Source organism: Lygodium microphyllum, chromosome 6 (assembly GCF_053477565.2).
Source record: "Lygodium microphyllum isolate KBCC chromosome 6, Lygodium_microphyllum_v1.1.10, whole genome shotgun sequence".
In the NCBI taxonomy this organism is placed as follows: domain Eukaryota; kingdom Viridiplantae; phylum Streptophyta; class Polypodiopsida; order Schizaeales; family Lygodiaceae; genus Lygodium; species Lygodium microphyllum.
The window spans coordinates 136,818,202-136,839,323 of record NC_141140.1 but is presented as its reverse complement, the minus strand read 5'-3'; the positions used below and the strand labels follow the sequence as shown (position 1 = coordinate 136,839,323).

The 21,122-nt window shown below is 46.4% G+C and overlaps 2 protein-coding genes across 2 annotated transcripts in view; both read left to right on the top strand.

The window, feature by feature from the left end:
- The window catches only part of LOC148035179 (uncharacterized), a 211,309-nt gene that overhangs the window by 91,770 nt on the left and 98,417 nt on the right, over positions 1 to 21,122 (top strand). The window contains exons 10-13 of the mRNA XM_087680159.1: positions 5,247 to 5,287; positions 5,536 to 5,570; positions 5,756 to 5,902; positions 6,041 to 6,147. Coding sequence (XP_087536285.1) covers positions 5,247 to 5,287; positions 5,536 to 5,570; positions 5,756 to 5,902; positions 6,041 to 6,147 — 330 coding nt within the window. The remainder of the gene's footprint in view (positions 1 to 5,246; positions 5,288 to 5,535; positions 5,571 to 5,755; positions 5,903 to 6,040; positions 6,148 to 21,122) is intronic.
- On the top strand, positions 19,941 to 20,781 carry LOC148035180 (uncharacterized). The gene is made up of 2 exons (XM_087680451.1): positions 19,941 to 20,161; positions 20,308 to 20,781. Exons 1-2 carry the CDS (start codon positions 19,982 to 19,984, stop codon positions 20,779 to 20,781), a joined length of 654 nt encoding a protein of 217 aa, XP_087536577.1. The 5' UTR covers positions 19,941 to 19,981.

The following is a 21,122-nucleotide window of genomic DNA, read 5'->3' as shown; positions in this document are numbered from 1 at the left end:
GAGGTAATGAGTTCAAAGTGGTAGATATCATGTGTGCATTCGAATAGTACTCATCAATATTCATGAGTTGCTCACGCAAGTTGTGAATTTTGTTCAAATGATCTTGAATAGAATCACCTTCATCCATTTTCAATGTCTCTAGCTCTTTCTTTACTCTTTCTTTAAGAAAGAGATACGAGTCTCATTTTTGCCTACAAACATCTGCTCCAAAGTTAGCCAAGCTTCTCGTGAAGAAGCTACTGAACGAATGTGGGGGATGATTAACGGCTGAACTGCCAATGCAATCAGCGACAATGTATGTGCATCCCGTGTATACCATGCTTTTTGAGCTGCGGATCTTTGTGGAAGTGACTGAAGTGGAGTAGACTGAGGTGCCCATTGTGCACGTCCTGCTGGAGGAGTAGCTGGAGCCACAACTCCAAGTCTAGCTTCTTCTCCACTGACATAATCCCAAATATTTTTGGCCACAAGTACATTCTTCATCACGAAGGACCAAAGTGAATAGTTATTTCCATCCAATCTGTCCTTGGATACATAGGTGAAGACATCTCCTCCCTGATTTGCCATGATTATCAATTACCAAAAAAGGCAAAAGAGCAATATCGAAGCGGGACCAAACTGGAAATCTGAAAATTCCTAGAAATTGCAAGAAATAACTTTTTGCAATTAGTATATAGAGGTGCACTCTGTCAAAATTGTATGTAATGCATGCAATCCAAGGTGCAACTAGTGTTCAGCAACACTGTACTAACAAAATCCCCAAAATTTCTTGCTTCAGATTTGTTCAAAATAGTCTTTGAGTGACTCTAACTGCAGTACGTATGCCAATGTTCTCAGAAAACATACAAGCCCCAAAATTTATGATGAATGTGTCCAAAAAATTTGCATCCAATGTGTCCCAGACACGTTTCACAGATGGGGGTTGAGTTGGCGATTGTTGACGGGCGTAGCGACTGCAAGCAGGCACCGCTGGCTACTGTTGATGGGTGGAGCTGTCGATTGTTGACGGGCATAGCGACGTCTGATGATGAGTGGCGGGGCAGACTAAACTGACGTGGTAGATGGCGAAAGGGCAGCTCAGAGGCTGCGTTTGCCACAGACGTAGGCAACAGAAGGTTGGGGGGGACACTGGTGCTGGGTGTGACGAGTAGGGTGCTGGTGGTGCAGGCAAAGGCATCGTGATTGACGGGACAGTTGGCATCTGGCTAGGCGGCTGCAAGAAGCAGGTCGAGCTGCAGGTTGTGCTGAAACTGATGGGGGGGGGGACAAAATTATATGTTAATCCCTGCGTTGGCCTTCTCACTCTACATGACCTGCGTGGACTTGGATCACTGCTAGGTGCTTTAGCATTCTGCTGTGCCTTTCGCATATTAGGTGTTTTAATAGGCAGAATCCCAAACTCCTTATCTAAGCTATGCTTAGAGGTACCTGAATCAACATCAACATGTGAGAAACATGATGATATATCTGTCATAATAGGTGAGTCCCCAATTTCTCTTTACCTTTTCTTGATATTTGTGATATACTTAGTGGAGTAACATGTGATCTCAATTTTCTACTCCAAGGTTTGTGACTCTTGTGGTCCAGTCAATGTTTGTGACTTTTAATGTGTTTTGTGCACAACCACACTCTCATGCTCAACCCCAACCATATTCTGCACATTACTAGCTATTCATTTAATAAAAAACAATATCCTTGCTAACTCTTAGCTCACGTGTAACATTGTTATAACATTTATATTTCTTTTACTCAAGAGAATATCCAACAAACACACATTTTTCAGCTTTGGGATCCAATTTATTGCGCAACTCATCAGGAATGTGCACATAAGCAATACATATAAATACTTTTAGATGGGACGGATTTGGCTTTCTATCTGTAAACTTCTATTGAGCTGTCATACCATGTATAGTAATAGTGGGTGTCCTGCTCATAATGTATACAATAGTAGGAACTGCTTTAGTCCAATAGTAATGAGGCAAGTTTCTTTCTGACATTAGTGCATACTTTGCAAGTTTCTTTCTGACACAAAATAAACCCATACTTTGCAAGTATTATCATCAATGAAGAAACCATAATACCTGCAACCACTCAAAGTTGCAGTCTTTGTAGGACCCTACATATCAGAATGTATCCATTCAAGTGGCTTCTTGTATATATGCTTTCATGTGGAAACACATGCCTTGCTTGCTTTTCAAATTAACATGCTTAAAGTACTTTATGCATCCCATCAATCCTAAACTTGGAAAAACCATCCACAATCTGTTTTGATAGCGTGTATTTCAGTCACTACACATTCACATGACCAATTCTTTTATGTTAAATTTCAATATCAGCTACAACACTTGAACCTTGTGCAAATATGGCAGCATCCGTTTTAGGCAGGCTTACATCAAGAGTAAATAATCTACTAGTATGTTTTTCTTTTGCAATCAACTTACATTTATTTTTAAGATCTTCTATATAACAACCATCAGATGTGAACCAAACTTGCAATCCATGTTCTACTGTCTGACCAACAGAAAATAAGTTTTTTGTAATATTTGGTATATGCTGTACATCTGCCAAGTACTTAGTTTTGCCATCCTGTATACTTAAAGGAACATTTTCAACATGAGTAATGGGGTGAGTTGTATCATCCCTTGTCTCTACATAGCCCGGAGACTTTGGACTGCACATTTCTCTAAACCACTCTCCATGAGAAGTCATGTGGCTAGAGAGAGGCACCTGAATCTACATATCTATATCATTCTTTGATGAACCATGAACAATCATAGTATTCATAAAGTATTGCATAATAAACAATTGTTCACTTTTGTCATCATTGTTTCTGCTACTGGATACATAATTACCTTGCTACTTTTTTCAATTTCTAATTTCAGTCTTTTTTGTTGAAGCAACATTTAGAAATGTGGCCTTTTTGACTACAATGCCAACACTCTTTGCTATCACTAGAATTTTGTTGCCTATTAGAATCTGCAACTTTTCCTCTTTCACTACCCCTTTCTTGGGACTGCCTTATATTTTGGTGTGCATCATAACCTTGACCACGACTATCACCTTGGCCTTTGCCATGACCTCTACCTCTACTAGTAGAATAAAACACATGTTCAGACTTGTTTTTGCTTTGAGAAGAACAGGAATCCAAGCCAAGGTTATTCTTCTCAAGTATTAGCATAGAAATCAAGTTTGCAAAATCACGGATATCATAGAAGAGGGGGCACAATGAATGTGCCATAACCAAGGATGGACTATGAGGGTATAGTCTAGTTGTAGAATCATTGTCGTATCCTCATGTTGATCACCTAACACGCTAGTGAAGTACCACAACGTATGTACATGCGGTCACTAAGTGTGAACCCGCTAGTAAAGAAGAGGTGGCACAATGAATGTGCCATAACCAAGGATGGATTACATGGGCATAGTCTAGCTGTAGAATCATTGGTGTATCCTTATGTTGGTCATCTAACACTTTAGCGAATAATATCGTGCTAGATTACAAAGGCAAGTAGTGGATGCCAACTCATGTAGAGCTCAACATCTCAACATGAGGCTCCTAGAAGTGTGCATGGTGACATTATCTCTCCATCATGACTAATGTTACATATCCTTGTGTGAGTTGATCTTTGGTTGGTTGTGCCATGACGAATCTCCCAACAAATGCAATGAATGTGACCCCTAAGTAGACATGTGTGGCAGATCAAGATCTTGGTTTTCCTAAGGTTAATTGTCAATCCACGCTATGTATAGAAGTAATGAAGGGCATGGATTTGTTGCCATAGACCTTTCTTTGACTCAGAGACCAAAACAATATCGTCAGCATAAATTTTAATAGAGGCCAATATACTTGCTATATCCACCCCATCACTGCCTCCTTGTGTGATGTGGTCTTCCATCTTGTTGATTTAGATTCCAAAGGGTATGGGGGAGAGGGGACATCCCTACTTTGGTACTAGAGACCATGCTTGAAAGTCCTAGTTATCTCACTTATTTCAACATCTTGCACAATGCATAGTAGCCTTGAATCGCGTTGGATGGGATCCCCAATGCTTGCAGCCTGTGTAGCAATCTATCTTGTGGAATGCTTTGTAGAAATGCACAAAGAAGAAATGGAGTCTTTGCTTGTGTACTTTTGCCGGCTCAATCATGCCTCTTAGGGTGAAGATGTGGTCAAGTGTAGAGAAACCTTGTTTGAATCCAACAGCTTGACGTGCTGCCCTCAATCTCCCTCTCGAGTCTCTCTGCATATGCATTGTGCTCTGTCTCCATCATTGCTCTTATATATCTTAGCCAATGTGTGGCCCACCATGATGATCCTATGGTTACCAAGATCTAGGGTATCGCTAGACTTGTGGATGGGCACGATGTATGCATGTCACATGGTCTACTCGTTTGGGAAGCCTTCCACTAGAGTTGTGTTGAACATAAAAACAAGGAGAGGAGCCAAAATGTCCATTGCATAAATGAAGCTGTGTGATCCATCAATCGTCCATGCTGTAGGTGCTGTAGTGCTCTCCTCACCATATGCATGGTAGAACTAAGACTATGATTGTGACTTGGGGGCAGTAGGTTGGGTCACACCTAGAGGCTTAGCATGTGATTACAATGATTTTTTTGGGAGGCACACCTTTCTTATGGTTGGCCAGCGAGTGAGCATGATCCCTACTCGAGAGTAGGGAGGCAAAGTGGACCAGGAGACATTGCCACAAATGGGAGTTGATTGCGAGCATTATTGTTTGGTTCATTTGGACCGTAGGGTGAAGCCGTGCCATTGATCTATAGGATATTTCTATTGTAGAGACTCTCTCTAGGATTTGACTATTCATATGCTTTGCAAGAGATGGGAGAGACCGTAGGGTAACTCCTTAGTGGAGGAGGAGGAGATTATGCAGACATGAGACTCAGACACCTTTGACTTAAGAGCCACATTTTGTTTGGCATTAAGCTCAACATACTGTTTGTTCATCCAACTATTGTATTTATGATGTACTTAGTAGTTTCTTACAGGTTTTTTTGTACTTTGTATTTTACCTGAAGGAATCTTTGTGAGGTGTTCTTAATATGAATCTCTTTTGTCTCAGAAAAAAGTAGTACACATTGTGTTTGTGAGCAGCTGGCAGTTTTAGATTGTCAAGTGGAAGTTGGTAACAGTTAAAGTCTGTCAGAGATGTTTGAGTAAACATGCTAAATTGTGTTGCATGACATTTCAATTCAAAGAGTAATGTAGGATCTAACTGGCTTTGCAGGAGAGCTATGCCGGATGATGGAGTTGTTTGTCTAGATAATGGTAAGTATTAGCAGGAAGTCAGGGAATAAATCTCAAAATCTCAGCACTCTCTTTTTTTTCTCTCATTCTCTCTCTCTCTGTCACACACACACACACACACACACACAGAGCCAGAAGGTGGTCTTTAACCTTGTCAGTATTAAATTTGTGCAAAAAAGGAGCTCTTTTCGTCTCTTATTGTTGAGGTTTAGCAGCTTGAAATTGGGGTCTTATTTACAAGTAAACTCCTATTGATACCTCTCCTGCAGGAATGTACAAGATTTGGTTTGCTCGTTGTTACAAGGTATATATGCAAAACATGTATTACTGCTTGTAACTGCGTGTTTCAAAGACATTTCTTTTACAATGACATAACATATTGCACCCGTAAAATTCTCGATCCTTCGATAATTTACCAGATGCATATTGCAACTTTTTTCAAATCAACTACACAGGCTTGTGTCTGCTTCTTACAAATGATAATAACAGGCGTATGAACCCAACACTTTACTGCTTGACAATGCATTAGCAACCATGGGAGCTGGATTGCCTTCTGCTATTGCAGTGTCATTGCTGTATCCGCAAAAGAAAGTTGTTGCTGTGTGTGGTGATGGTGGGTTCATGATGAATTCTCAGGTTTACATGCTTTCTTCACCTCGTCTTCACTTTCAAAGCCTGCCAAAATTTGTTTCATGTGTGCCATGTTGAATTTAAATTGATCTTTTGTGGGTCTCATTATTAGAATTGATCTCTTCCTGGTGTTCATTATGTCAGGAAATGGAGACAGCTGTTCGCTTGCAGCTTAATCTGACAGTCATTGTACTGAACGATAATGCCTTTGGTATGATCAAGTGGAAGCAAGACCATTTAAGCTTTCCCAAGTAAGGAACGTTTCATTCTAAAGTTCAAATCAATTTACAAAAGGGTGCAAGGGATTTTGTATTCGCTCCAAAAACAAGGAAGGTCTAAATGAGTTGGATGCGCTGCTTATATATGGTGAAACATCCACCTAGGATCTAGCCTGCATGGAAGCCACAACACAAGCTATATCCACGGACATATAGGTAATGGACATCAGATTCCATCCAACCCATAAAGCCAAATGGGCTCACCTTGAGCTTGGGAGCGACCAATAAACCGGGTCATGACCACATCCCAAGAATTAGTCTCCCATACCACCTGCCCACACCATCCCATTGTACAGACGCATTAGCCTATAGGGCAAGAGTCCAAGAGTGATGATCATACAATGATGTGCACGATGGGACTTGAGTGTCCTATAAATAGGACTTGGTTGCCCTAACCCTGAAGTGCGCTTAGTGTATTCGCACTAAGTGACTTCATGACCACTTTGACCAATACTACTAGCACCCATCCGAGTGTCCAAGGATGAAACATTTCCCCCTTATGAATGATTTCTGTCCTCGACAATATCCTCAAGAACGAAGTGGGGAAAATGACTCTTCAATGAACGTATCGACCCCCAAGTAGCCTCCACCTCTGGTTGGCCGACTCTTCTACTTCACGAAATACTCAGGATGAATGGTCGAATGGGAGCACTTTTTCCAATGATCAAGAACCAAGTTGGGTTCAACTGTAACATAAGTCTTATGCCTTCAAGCCACGAGACTTCCTCAATTGGACCTATCAGCTCACCTTGCCCTACACACACACAAATACACACACACACACGTGCGCACTCATACGTATTGTTATATCATTATTAGATGGAATTTACCGCATTTTGGGTAAATACACCCAAAACTCCTTGATGCAAGTAACACTACTTACTACACTAAACCTGAGATTGAAATACCAAAGTCTACCAAGCCAACCCTCCCCTTTCAAACATGCCATAATGTAAATCATATTGGCAATCTTGGTCTTGAGAGACCCTCCTGCCCATGGTAACATGAGGAAATATAATACTCTTTTTTTTTTGCAAATAAAGAGTGGCTAACTATATTACTTCAGAAAAACCTTGAATACAAAGAAGTGCTCTAGCTCAACAAACTAGCTAGAGCTGCTGTGGCTGATAGATGCCCTGGTGGTACCACTAGGCACATCCATCACCCCTATGGTTTGCCCGAGGGCTACCATGGGGGAATGGAGTTCATTGTCCAGACTAGCAGCGAAGCGTATCCGCATGCCTCATAGCTCCTCTTTTTTGTTTGTAGCTTACATCTCGCATCCTGGAATGTGAACAGTCTCCACTATAGTGGAGCATGGGGTTCTAGGAAGTTGATCGTTCGGCAAGAGCTTCAGCCTGCCCTTGCCCGACGGATCAACGTCTTAATATAACATGAGTACAAGCTCACTCCTGCCCAGGCCCTGGTAGTTGTTGCCTCTACCCTGCCCTGGTAGTTTCTGCCTCTACCTTGCTGGTCCTCTAAGGCCTCTATGTTGTTGAAGTCTCCTCCAACAAGCTAGGAGTCCACCTCTGGGAGTCCTGCTGCAATATCCACCTAGAACCTATTGCGTACCCTGACCTCAGTGGAAGCATAGACATTGAGGACTTTGATGCACGAGTCTCCAATATCCCACCTAACCCATAGAACCCTCCCAGCCACAATTGCCCCATGATCTCGTATGGAAGTGGTAAGGCTCGGGCCAATAGAGGTGCATACGCCTCCACTCCTACCGTGGGCACCAATGGCGTACTCCCAGTAGGCGTGTGACTTGCTTGGGAGAACCTTCCCTACCCGATGGGCCTAGGTGGGGGTGAGCTTGAGCTCCTGCAGAAGTAGGATGTTTATCCGTTCCGCAAGGGCCGGCCACAACTCTTGCCGAACAATCTACTTCCTGGAACCACGTGCCCCCCTTTAGTGGAGACTATTCACATTCTAGGATGCAAGGTGTAGGCTCATGGGGAAAGCTGTAATTGACTGAACATGCATATGTTCGGTGTGGAAGTTGCTGATGGAGAAAAAACTATGGGGTATGCAAGTACACTTTGCCGCAAGCTTGGAGGACAAACTCGTCCCCCATAGTGACCCTCGGGTGGACCATAGGGGTGATAGATGCTCTAGGTGGTACTACAAATGCGTCTATCAGCCATGCTAAGAGTCATGGCTTTGTACACTAGTTGAAATGGGCCGCTTGTGCCAGGGGCCACTCGATCACATTCCTCGGAGCTCTCCACTGTGGAGGGGCTCGAAAGATAATGCTCAAGTGTGGGACCTTGGCAACAGCCCACCAGTTAATGTCCATCATGTAACCACGGCACTGCTGTGCAAACAATGCTAGTCCTTCTCTCATCCACCTCTCATCCATTGGAAGATGTGGTCCGCCACTTAACTCTTCACCTCCTCCTCTATCTGTGTCGTCGTCCAATCCCCTGAGTGAGAGGATTGAAGGAAAAAAACATAGTTTGGTCCATCTGGTGGTGCTAGTAGATGGACCTTGCCCCTCCTTGACTTAGGAACCACGAAGATCCCCACCTCTAGAGGTAGTGGGAACTCTCTGTGCTCCGCAACTCTTAGGTAGGACCATGGGCCACTGCGGAAGAACTCGTGTGGTAATAGTTGCGCCTGTCCCAGGAAAGTGTGACGGGCAGCAAAGGCAGATGAGCTAGTGGCTCTGTGGGAGAGGGAAGACTGTTGGTGCTAGGAGGATGTAGGCGTGTGTGGCTCATCACCTCCTGTGGGAGGAGGGGGGGTGGGTCTGGGAAGGATCACCTGAACCGGGTGCGGATCATGGGGATTGCTTGCCATGCAAGGTGGTGGGGGGGAAGAGGATCGAGGGATGGTGGGGTGGTTTGAGGTACGTGGCGGGTATGGGGGGGAGCTGGTGGCTTTGGGAGAGGGGGGATTGTGGGCAGGATCAATGGGGGGGCTATGGGAGATTGGGGAGGGGGGTGGATGTGGGGGCTGTGGGATCTCTGGTGAGGTAGTCTATGGCGCGGGTGGTGGATGTGGGGGACTGCGGTCCTGTCAGGTGGGGCGGTTAGGGGAGGTTGCGGAGTGCTTTGCCGAGGGGGCTTTGCTAGCCCTCTTGCTTGCTGCTGTTGAGGCTTCATCTGAGGAGCTGGCTGCGGCGCCCCCTGCCGTCTCCCTCTCTGTCATCTTTGGACCCGTGTGAAGCCGTCAACGTCCACCTGCTTGCCTGTCAGTGGAGCCACCTTGTCTCTGAAACGCCTGCAATCTGTTGCATGATGCCCAAAGTTGTGGCAGCGTAGGCACTGCCCTTGTTGCCTAGTCACAATGACCCGCTGTCTATAGGAGTGACCTCATGCCTCAATTTACAGGAACTTTGGTATACTCTTTGTGTCTTTCACGGCCACTCGTACCTTTGGGACTCCTGCAGCTATCACTATATGCATGAAGGAGACAGTAAGAATTGTGCCGAAGAGCCGTCCAAAGTCCTCCACTAACTGGCGGTACTCTACCGCCAATCCAAGGAAAATTAAAGTTATTGGATGTCTGAGAAATCTGTTATGGAGCGCAAATGTCTCCATTGTGAAGCCTCTATACCAAGGAACCATGTAAATTATCCCCTTTATGGAGGCATAGGATGCACTCTCCACTAACTCATAAGTTGCATCCGTAGAGGTGAATCGAACGATGAAGATCCCTTAGTCCATGAGGACTGCCTCCGCGATCTGTGCTGTGTCAGCGTGGAGTGGAGCCAATCTCGCAACTGGGCCCTCGATGGGGAGTGCCCAATAACCTGACCAAAGATCATCGTTTCTTTCAACTCTAGCTTTGTGGCTCGGATGGCGAAGAGTTGTTCCTCAGAGAGGATGATGCGGAAGGTGTTTGACTAGGAGGCACTCCGAGAATGCGCCGGCATCTGACCAGAGGTTTCCATTGCACGTCCATGCTCTAAGAACCTACCTATCACACTGCTGTGCTACTGAAAGGGGAGGGGGGGGGGAGGAGAGTTGCTACAGGGAAAGGGAGCAACTGGGGGGGGGGGGGATCGATGGCAAAGAACGAGGGGGGGAGGGGAAAGTTGTTTTCCCAAAACAGGTGGTGTGTTTGCATCGCTGGGCCTCAAGGCGGAGGAGGCGTGGGTAGCACGGAGGGGGGAGGGGTTTGAGGGCGGGGAGGGGGTGAGGGCGGAGGGGGGGGGGGATGGCAAAGGCTAGACGGGGGGGGGATCGAAGGGGGCCCGCCACCAGGGGAGGGGGGGAATTGATAGGGGGGCACACCACTGGGCCGTAGGCAGGGCGAAGGAAAGGGCATTCTCCGCCTCCAGCTTGACCTCCATTGCGCGGCATCCCAACCTCTCCAAACGCGCCCCCCCCGATTGGTCCTTCCATGTGCAGCAACACTCCCCCCCCTAGCATCACAACAGAGTGTTTGGTAGGTTCTCAACAGGGATGCACAATGGAAACCTTTGGTTAGATGCCGGTGCATTTTGCGAGTGCCCCCAGTCAAACACCTTACGCGTCATTCTCTCTAAAGAACAACTCTTACCCGTTCGTGCCATGGAGCTGGAGCTAAAGGAAACAACGATCTTTGGTCAGGTAGTAGGACATTCCCCATCCAGGGCCTAGCTTCGGGACTGGCTTCATTCCACTTTGTGCATCGGCACAACGCAGATCGTGGAGGCGGTTTTCATGGATTGAGGGATCTTCATGGTACGACTCACTTCAATAGATGCAGTTCGTGAGCTACTAACTAGTTCACCCTATGCTTCCACGAAGGGGGTCATCCATATGGTCCCTCTAGTACAGTGGCTTCACAATGGAGGCATTCACGCTTCACAACAATTTCCTTAGACACCCGGTCACCCTACTCTTCTCCGAATTGGCGATAGAGTACCGCCAGTTAGTGGAAGACTTTGGACGACTCTTCGGCACCGTCCTTCCCACTTCTTTCGTAGACGTAGTGACAGCTGCAGGTGTCCCAAAGGTATGGGCCTAGTTGCCTTCGTACATCGTATGGACAGGTTTGTACGGTATGAACTGTACAATACTGTATAGTACGTATCTGTACGAATTCATACGAAATTTTGGGCCTATTTGGGCCACGACGCACGTCGCCTGCGCCACCTGGATCCCGTGTCCCGTATTTTTTGCTCCCCCACTTTTACTCTACCTCCCTGTGTGGCACTTTTTGGGGGGTGGGAAGCCTTGGATACCTCACCCCACCCCCTTTTCCAGCCATGCACTCCCCTTCCTAGCCCTGTTTGGATTCCTTCTAGCTGGCAGCCCTCTCTTTGACCGTTGACCCCTCTTTGACTGTTTGAACTTTGACCCTTCTCTCATCTACAAAAGGTGCTCCTCTTCTCCATGCTTCCATACCAATTCAGCAAGCACTTGTGACTTACCATTCTCATCTTCCTCTCTTGGATCTTGATTCTTGAATGGACTTGTAATTTGTCATTCTCGAATCTCACTTCCCATCCCCTCGTTCCCGCACCCTATTGAAGCATTTGCCATTCTCAAATCTCATCTCCTATCCCCTCTATCCCGCACCCTATCAAAGCATTTGCCATTCTCATCTCCCATCCGCTCTCTCTCACTCTTGCTCTTTCAACTTTACCCCAACCCTCGGGCCTCTCAAGTCTCCCTCTCAACTTTCAAGAGTTGAGACTCAAGCATCTCTCTCTCTCTCTCTCTCTCTTTTCTCGTAAAAGGTAATTATATTAATTACGAAAAAAAAATACAAGATTACTTGATTACAAGATGCATGACGACAATTTAAGCCATCATGTGAAGAGGTTCTAAGTACTACAAGTTACAACATCATAGCAATGACGCGGAGGAAATTGCCATATGCCAGGGACGTAAGTCCTCCCTAGAGAGCAAATCAGAATGCTGGAGAAGATCTAACTGCCAATACAAGAGGCCCTTAAGCCTCGCAATATGCTGCTGAACATTATAGGCGGAGTCAAAAAGAAAAGCATTCCGAGTGGACCAGTTGTGCCAACAACCCCAATATCGAAGAAAGTGATACATGAGCTTCATATGTGGCTGTGCCAGAGTGAGGTATTTGGGCTGCCCAAAAACCCATTCAAAGGGGCGCAGGGTGAAACCAACCACCCCTTGCCAAACAGCCGACAAAAATAACCAGACTTTCTTAGCGATGGGGCAAGAAATAAATCGGTGGCGGGCGGATTCCACAGTAGTGGTGCAAAAGAAACAGTTGCCATTGGAGATTCGTCGCTTGGAAAGAGCTGAAGCAAGCGGAAGACCACCAATCATCACTCTCCAAAGAAAGACTTTATATTTGAAGGGTGTCTTGTTCAATCAGCCCTCCATCACAGTTGCTCTCCACCATGACTGGGATTTACGCAATCCCCATAAAGCATTCGCTTTAGTAACTAGCCATTGATGATCTTTAATCAGAAGATGATACACTTGGTTAGTAGAAGTTTTGCTTAAATTCAGCCGGCCTTGTAGGTCCCAATCCTGCCAGGGATGATCCGAAGCAAGGGCAGGAAAGGGTTGTCTGCTCTGGAGCACCCTCAAAAGCTGTTCCCATAAAGGCCTATATCCACGAGGGATCCTGAAAAGCCTCCTAGCTGTACGAAACGATATAAGCACATTGCGACTGGCAAGGGTGGCATCCGCAACCGAAGACAAGCCCAAACGTGCCATCCGGTTGAATTGTGGTCTAAGCTCATGTTTGCCTTCCCATGAAAGTAAACGCGAGACTGCCAGCAATTCCAATTGAAAAGAGTTAGTAGCTAAGCGATCCTCCATTGGATGCCACTAAGCCTTCTGGAGGACCTGTTTCCAGGAACATACCAAATGAGTAAGCAGCGATGAGGAAGAACTAGAGAACCGCGAATCAACATTAAGAACATGCCACCAAGAACTCCGGATTTGGGTATTGCCATGTAGAAGCCCATGGCCCTCAAGGAAATAACGGGCTATATCGACCCATGGATGATGATCCGAGCACATGGCGCGGAAAAGAGACCAACGGAGTGCCTGTATGTGAGTTTGGGCATCTAAAATAGCTCCGCCACCCATGCGTTTGGGGGTGCACGCATGCGACCAAGAGATCCAGGAAATACCTGCATGCAATGAGTCCTTCCATAGCATGAAACGAATAGACTGAGTAAGAGCATTCAGAGTTGTAGTAGTCCAGGGCAACAATGGCAAGAAATATGTGAGCATTGGCAATATAATTGTCTGGGCTACTTTAAGGCGAACATGGAAGGGCCAGGCCTGAGACTTCCAATACATAAACTTAGCCACCATTTTCTGAGAAATCCACTGCAGAAGCTGCTTTTGGGGAACATCAACACCTAAAGGGTACCCAAGATGCCTGACAATGGAGCCACGAGGAACAACCAGACCCTGCCAGTCCAAGGACTGCAAATCCGACTCCGTGCAACTGAGAATGGCTGATTTGAGCGCATTGATACGAAGGCCCCAAAGAGACCCCAAACATCCAATGCTTTTTGAAGGTTATCCTTGACCGCACGCAAAATCATAAAGCTATCATCCGCCAGGGATTGGCTAATGAAGTGCTGTCCTGTAGGAAGCGATAGTCCGGCCAACTGAAAAGAGGCTGCCATATGCGATAACATCGAAAGAACTGGATGTGTCGCAAGGGCAAAGAATAGAGGGCTCAAAGGGCACCCCTGTTTGACAGAGCGGGCAAGGACAAATGGCTCAGTAACACCTCCGTTCAGCATGACTCACGAAGACGCCGCAACGCTAATGGTGTAGATTAGACGAGACATCCGAGCACCAAAGCCCATAGCAGACATAAGTTCAGCAACGAAAGACCAGTCCAGATAGTCAAAAGCCTTTTCCAGGTCCAGTTGAATCAGTACTACCTCCTGATTAGAATGCCTTGCATAATCAATTGCCAGTTGAGCATTCAGTACATTGTGCAGAATATTTCGGCCCTTAATGAAACCATATTGGAGAGGGTGCACAATGGCAGGGAGATGCTTATGGAGCCGATTCTCCATTACTTTGGAAAAGATTTTGTACATGGAACCCATCAAAGAAATTGGGCGCCACTGTGTCAACTTAGATGGCGAGGGAACTTTTGGAAGCAGTTTAATAAGTCCTTCTTTCCATGAGGAAGGCATGATCCCCATTTCCCACACCTGCTGAAACAAAGCCTGCAATGGTTTCGCCAGTTGGGTAGCAAAAGCTTCAAAGAACTCATTGGTGAGACCATCCCAACCCGGGCTTTTATCCTTGGGCAAGTGTAACAAGACGTCCATGACCTCTGCCTTACAAATATCTGACTCCATAGTGGCTTGCATGTCCTGCGGAAGCTGATTGCGGACCAGGTCCTAAAAAACCGAACGGGGCTGAGTAATTTGGGCTGAAGGTGGAGAAGTGGAACCGAGAAGGTCGCAGAAATAATTCCTGCACATATGCACAATAGTCTGCGGATCCAGGTTAAGGTGGCCTTCTGCATCCTCGAGTCTGGTCATATTCTCTCGAGCAGGAGAGGCGTGGAGAGCTCGAAAGAACTTATGGGTCTGACATGCACTATCTTGCAAAGTCTCCGTCAGATGTTGCAATTTGGCCTGCTGATATGATTTCAACTGGAACTCTTTAATAAGATCAGCCACCCGCATGGCCAGTGCGAGCAGAAATGCATCATCCGGAGTGTCCACCAGCAGAGAATGAACCAAAACCAGCAGGCTCTCCGCTGCTTGTCGACGCCGCCGACAAAGAGAGGCATGATAGATCCCATACTGCGGAGCAACCCGCTGCACATTAGAGAGCAATCTTTCAAATGACGCAGTGCCCTGAGAGGAGAAGTCCAAGAAGAATCTGTCAATCAATTGCTGCATATAGCCCTGAAAGATTGCATGCTTCAAGTAAGACGAGTTGAAACACAAAGGAAGTCTCTCCAGAAATTGCTTGAAAGGTGCAATGGGTTGTACAAGCAGCTTGCGCTGCAGAGGGAAATGGTCCGACAAGGCATATTGCTGCAACACTTTGATTTCGAGCATCTCGGGAAGAAAATCATCATTCTGCATGATATATATATGGTCCAGCCGCGACCATGTTGTTACATACTGGGCAGAATGGAAAGTAAACGCTGTAGAAGACGGGTGTAGCCAGGACCAGAGATCTTGCTTAAGAACAGCAAGAGCCAACTCATGCCACATACGACTTTCCGGCGCATCCATTACCGAATGCTCCGATGTGGACTGGGAAGAATCAACACACATATTGAAATCCCCCATAAAGAAGCCCTGTCTACAAAGTGACAAGGAGGTCTGCAAAGTCTGCCAAAGCTCCCGACGAGATAACGAATCATTCGGAGCATAGAGGCCAAGTAACCATAAGATTTCCCCTTTGAATAAAATTTCAATCACCAAAAAGCGGCCATGAACATCATTTTTAATAAGAACAGGGTGATATTTGTCATGTACAATCATGAGCACACCCGAATAATGCATGGCCTGTGTCCCTGCATAGAACAAACGAAAGCCATGGCAATCCACAACTTTTCCGGCTTCACCGTGACTCTTGTGCTCAACCGCGCACTGGACATCCTACTGATTCTCATACAATGCAGTCCACATGGCATGTTGCTTGTGTCGAGAACAAATTCCTTGCACATTCCACGTGGCTATTTTCATGTGTATTCAAAACAAAATTAGGTACGAGGCACAGCTTGCCTCGATGTGACTTTGTCGGCGAGAATGTCTAGGACTCCCTTGTCCAAGAAATCCGCCAACACCGCAAAAGAGTTCTGAGGACCAGATTTGGAAGTAGATGGCATATCTGCTGGCTTGGGGTTGGAACGGGGATAACGACGGTCCCAGGGGGTAATGACATTGCCTCTGGTATCAAAAGCCAGCTTAGCAGGTGGACCCTTTGGACGATCCGAATACATTTTCTTGGCGGGCTGAGGACGGGGGGCAGAGGAAGCCATAGCAGGAGCAGAGCGCTCGGAAGACAACATTTCCTTCCTGCGCATATATGTACGTATGGAATCTTGTGAGGTAGTAGGCACAGTATTCTCCATGCCAGCAAGAACCCTGTTGCCTTTTTTTGCACGTACTTCAACCCAATCAGTGGCACGGGAATCCAGACCTGAAACCTGTTGTTTACCTTTGGCCAGAACTTGGGGCGGGTGGATAGTATCCAGCGACGGAGCATCACATACCATATCTTCCATGGGCGGTGCAACATGGCCAACATCTGAAGTGTGTTGCTGCTCCGGGCATTGGGCCATAAAATGCCCCAACTGTCCACAGGAAAAGCATTGTCCTGCAAAATTGCCCCATTTCAAACGAAAGTGTAACGGATGCATGCCAGAGCAATTGAGGCGTAACCAAGCAGGCCTTTTCCTTGCAATGTCCCATAACATACACAAGCGGTTGCGATTCACAGCCCTGAGACTGGGGGGGACCAGAATAGTGCCCACAGCGGCCATAGCATCCTTCAATAGTGGCCAATAAACAGCCAGACAATTTTCCACTTCTACCCACACAGGGCATTCACGTTGCAGCAGACGCTGAAAATCTGCCATTGGGCGCCATGGAACCACATGAACCAACCGGCGATAAAAAAACAAAGGCAGTTTAGACAGGAGAGCAGCACGGTGTGTCTCAGATTTCAACAGGACCTCAAAAAAACCTTGGGACCCAACAAAAATCTCTTCAACACATTCCCCTTGTAGCAGACTGTGCAGCCACTGGCGAATACGGGAAAGCAGCGGGATTCGACCAATGAAGAAGAGTATCACGACGCGATCATAAAACATCGAAAAGGAGCGTAGGACAGTTTTTGGGTCAACGGTGGCTTCCAGGACATCGTCAGGTGCAGAGTCGGAAAAGACTTCCTGATTATGTTGAACATAATCACCAAGCCGAGTGTTGGCAAATTCCAGCAAATGCTCCCAGTCAACATCCTGAGGGTCCACAGAATCCGAAGCAACCTGAGCATAGGAACAATCCTGATGAACATCTATCTCTTCCGAAGTATGCTTGGTACGTTTACCCGCAGGCTGAATGTCAAGGCCAATGGGCATCTCTTCGGTGCACGGAACCATATCCTTAGGTTCCTCAGCATCAGAATCCGGGCCAAGTGCTGCCACCGTTTGGTCTATGAAATCCAGATCCAAACCAGCCATCGTGTATCACGATCTGATCTCGAAGGAGGACTGACGCACAGTGCAGATCGCTGTCTGTTGAGTTAGAAATCTGTACCCCTGTAAGCTGGATTCTCACACGGCGGAGGACAACCCTCTACTGTATCACCGAATTCTTTCCGTTGTGCCAGAAACCTAGAAGAGGTGAAGTCTGTAGTGCAGCCGCCTGAGTGGTGGGGCAGAGTGCGCGCAGGACATGACCAGGACGTCACACGAACAGGTTGCAGGCGTTGATGGGCAGAGGTCGCGAAAGGCAGGTGCACTCTGGTTGAGACGCTGCCTTTCTAATGACTGTGGGGCTTAGGGTTGACCACAGCCGCGCGCCTCTGCAGAAGGGAAGAGAACGAGCAGGCGTACCTGTGGACAGCCGAGTAGACGAAAGCGGACGGGTGTCTGCAGGCGTAGCAGCGTGAGTGGTGAGGAAAACGGCGCAAGGGAACTCGTGAAGAACAAGGACGGCGCTGAGGAGCAAGTCGCGTGAAACGAACACTGACGATTCTCTCTCTCTCTCTCTCTCTCCCGCACACAGTCTACTAGGTGTCGTCTATTCATTAGGGCACAGTAACCATTTCTTTCCTTGCAATTGAACAGTATGTAGGAATTGATACGAAGTTTACTAGACCTGTGTAGGCTGTGTTGAGGTAGCTGTGTGCATGAATGAAGGTGCAGGTTGCCGAAGGACATATCGGGCACATTGGTCTCTCTCTCTCTCTCTCTCTCTCTCTCTCTCCCTCTCTCGGGCCTCTTTATCAGTCATCGGCACCATGACTCATGAGAAGCACGAGGCCTTCAATTTGCATGCGATCCATATGGAGAGGGACACAAAGAAGTCCAACTCTCACCATTGGACATGCAAGTATTGCGGGAAGCGCTATATAAGTGGTGCAACTTGGCTTCTTCAACATCTTTCCAAGACAGGGAGGCAAGTTGCTCCATGCAAGGAGATCCCTCAAAACATTGCGGAGGAGATTCTTGCCAAGATGAGAGGGAGATCCACAAGAGGAGGAGGAAGTGGCTTATCGACACCAACTCCTATGCCTACAAACGAGGAAGCATCCAGTGTGGGCGTATCTTCAACCGGTGCGGAAGAGGCCTCTACCATTGGTGGTGGGGGACTCCACATCCGCATCCGGCTCCGGTAAAAGAAAAAGTGGAGGCTCATTCAGTGCCAAAGAGACAATTGTCCCTCTCTCAAGCTCCCGGTCATGTGCGTGGATCGGTTGCCTTTCTTAGAGAAAGGCAACAACTTGTGGATATTGAAATTGCATGCACGGTGATTGAGTGCAATCTTGCATTCAATGTCCTAAAGCAAGAGCAATGGAAGAAGATGGTAAAAGCCATTGCCAATGTGGGTCCATGTGAAGGATGGACCGGTGTCACATACAACGACATGAGGACAAGAAAGATTGATAAAGAGAAGGAGAGAATTGATAGAGCCCTTGATCCTATTCGGGCCTCATGGATAAAATATGGTTGCTCCATTCTCACCGACAGATGGAGTAATCGTAAGAAATGAAGCATCATCAACATACTCGTCTCATGTCCACTCGGCACTTACTTTTTGTGGGCCGTAGATACTGGCAAGAGGGGGAGAAAAATGATGGGTGCATTCATCTACTGCCACATTCGACAATCCATCATTGAGGTATACATTACAATTTGCATTTTAAATTTGTTTCACTTTCTTTCATTATGATAATATCATGAGTCATAATTGAAATTTGATTTATACACAACTTGTAATTTGTAAATTGTGGTTGTAGGTGGGCCTCTTAAATGTGGTGCAAGTTGTTATCGACAATGCATCAATTTGTCGGTGCATGGGCCGTTTGCTTGAAGCGGAGTTCCCTATGATTGTGTGGACTCCATGTGCAAGTCATTGTTTGGACTTGCTCATGGAGGACATTGGGAAGCTCAAGTGGGTGAAGAGGGTGGTCCACAAAGCTACATCAATTGTCACATTCTTCACAGTAAAGGTAAAGGTGCTTGCTATGTATCGTGAGCATAGCACACTGGAGTTGAAGAAGCCTTCTTCAACTTGCTTTGCTTACATGTGGTTATTGCTGGAGTGCCTTTATGAGGTGGGGTGTCCGCCTTGCGCCAGACAGTGGTGTCCACTCTATGGAATGAGTGGAATGAGCATGACACAGAGGAGGCCAAAGCCATGCAGCACTTGTGCCTTAATGAGCAGTTTTGGCAAAAAGTCCGTGCCATTGTCATTGTTGTGACTCCCTTTTATAGGGTGTTACATATGAGTGATTGTGAGGGATCCACCATGGGCCTTGTCTTTCACTTCTTTAGAGCGGCATTGGCTGAGGCACGTGCTTGTACAGTGATCACAGAGACACAACGTGCACATGTTTTAGAGATAGCAAAGAGGAGATGGGCGTGGATGCATAAGCCCATCCATGGTTTTGCCGCATTGATACATCCGGCCTAAAAGTCACAGACGGTCATGGATGATAGAGAGTTCCGTTCAGACTAGCTTGCTTATTTGACTCGTGTGGTCCCTGTGGATGACCACAATGTAGTGCTAGAGGAGCTAGGATGCTATGCAAATCAAAGAGAGCAAGTGGCTTTTGCTTCTTCCACTTGTTGGAGGAGAGAGTCGGTTGTGAAGCCTTTATTTTGGTCGCAAAACTTTGGATATGCAGTGGAGACCCTTCAACCTGTAGCCATGAGGGTCCTTGCCCAAGAGTGCTCTCCGGGTGCATGTGAGAGAAACTGGAGTGCCTATTCTCTCATTCACACAAAGATTCGTAATCGGCTTAGCACACGACAGTTAGAGCGGCTAGTCTATTGCCGCACTAACTTACGCATGATGAGGGCTATGATGAGCATGGGTAGTCCGAAGCAGGTAAAGTTTAAACACTTAACCATAACATTTAAAATTTGTTGTTTTAACTTTTAAACATTGAACTTTGAAGTTTAAACTTTATACTTTACAATTTAGACTTTAGCATTTACAATGATTAATCTTACGTGCATCACTGCATTGTGTAGGTGAATGTTGATACATTCAAGTTGACGGGCGACACTCTTCCGAGTATACATAAGGAGGTGGACGAGGAGGAGATGATTTTCGCAGAGCTCTATAAAGAGCTTATAGCAGCAGATACTCATGACACTCGCAGTCAGTGTGCTCGTGGGCGAGGAGTTCGAGTAAGTGGTAGCAGGGGCATGTTCATTCGACGCCCTCCATCGTCGAGGAGGGGTGGGTTGAGTGGCTTGCAAACATATGTACGACGGGGCTGTAGTAACTCACATCCTGTGCCTCATGATGAAATCCCGCCCTTGCCTACACAGCCGCCACCTAGGGAGCCATCATTTGATGATGATGGTAACCTCATCAGTGAGGATGAGTATGAGTGTGTCTCATCATCGGATGTTGAGGAGTCATCTTCAGACTCTCTTGATGAGCACTCAGATGGTTCTGATAATGATGATGATGATGATGATAGTGATGCCTCATTATAGATTCATATGACATAGGTATCAAATATACTAGACTGTAGTTGTATTGCATGTTTTGCGTGGGGGCTAGCCCATGCGACCGTCGACTGTGATGGTCACCCTCATGTATTCATCTTATTGTGTAATGAAATGGCTATTTCCACTTTAAAAATGTATTCTATGATCTATCATTTAATGATTTATGATTTTTGTTATTTAAAAAATCATCTTAAATTTTTTTCGTCCTAATATCGTACCGTATCTTATAAAATCATAAGGTGCCAATTACTACCGTATTTTATTGTACCGTACCATATCGTACATTTCGTACTTGACAATTATGGGTACGGGTGACAGTGAAAGAG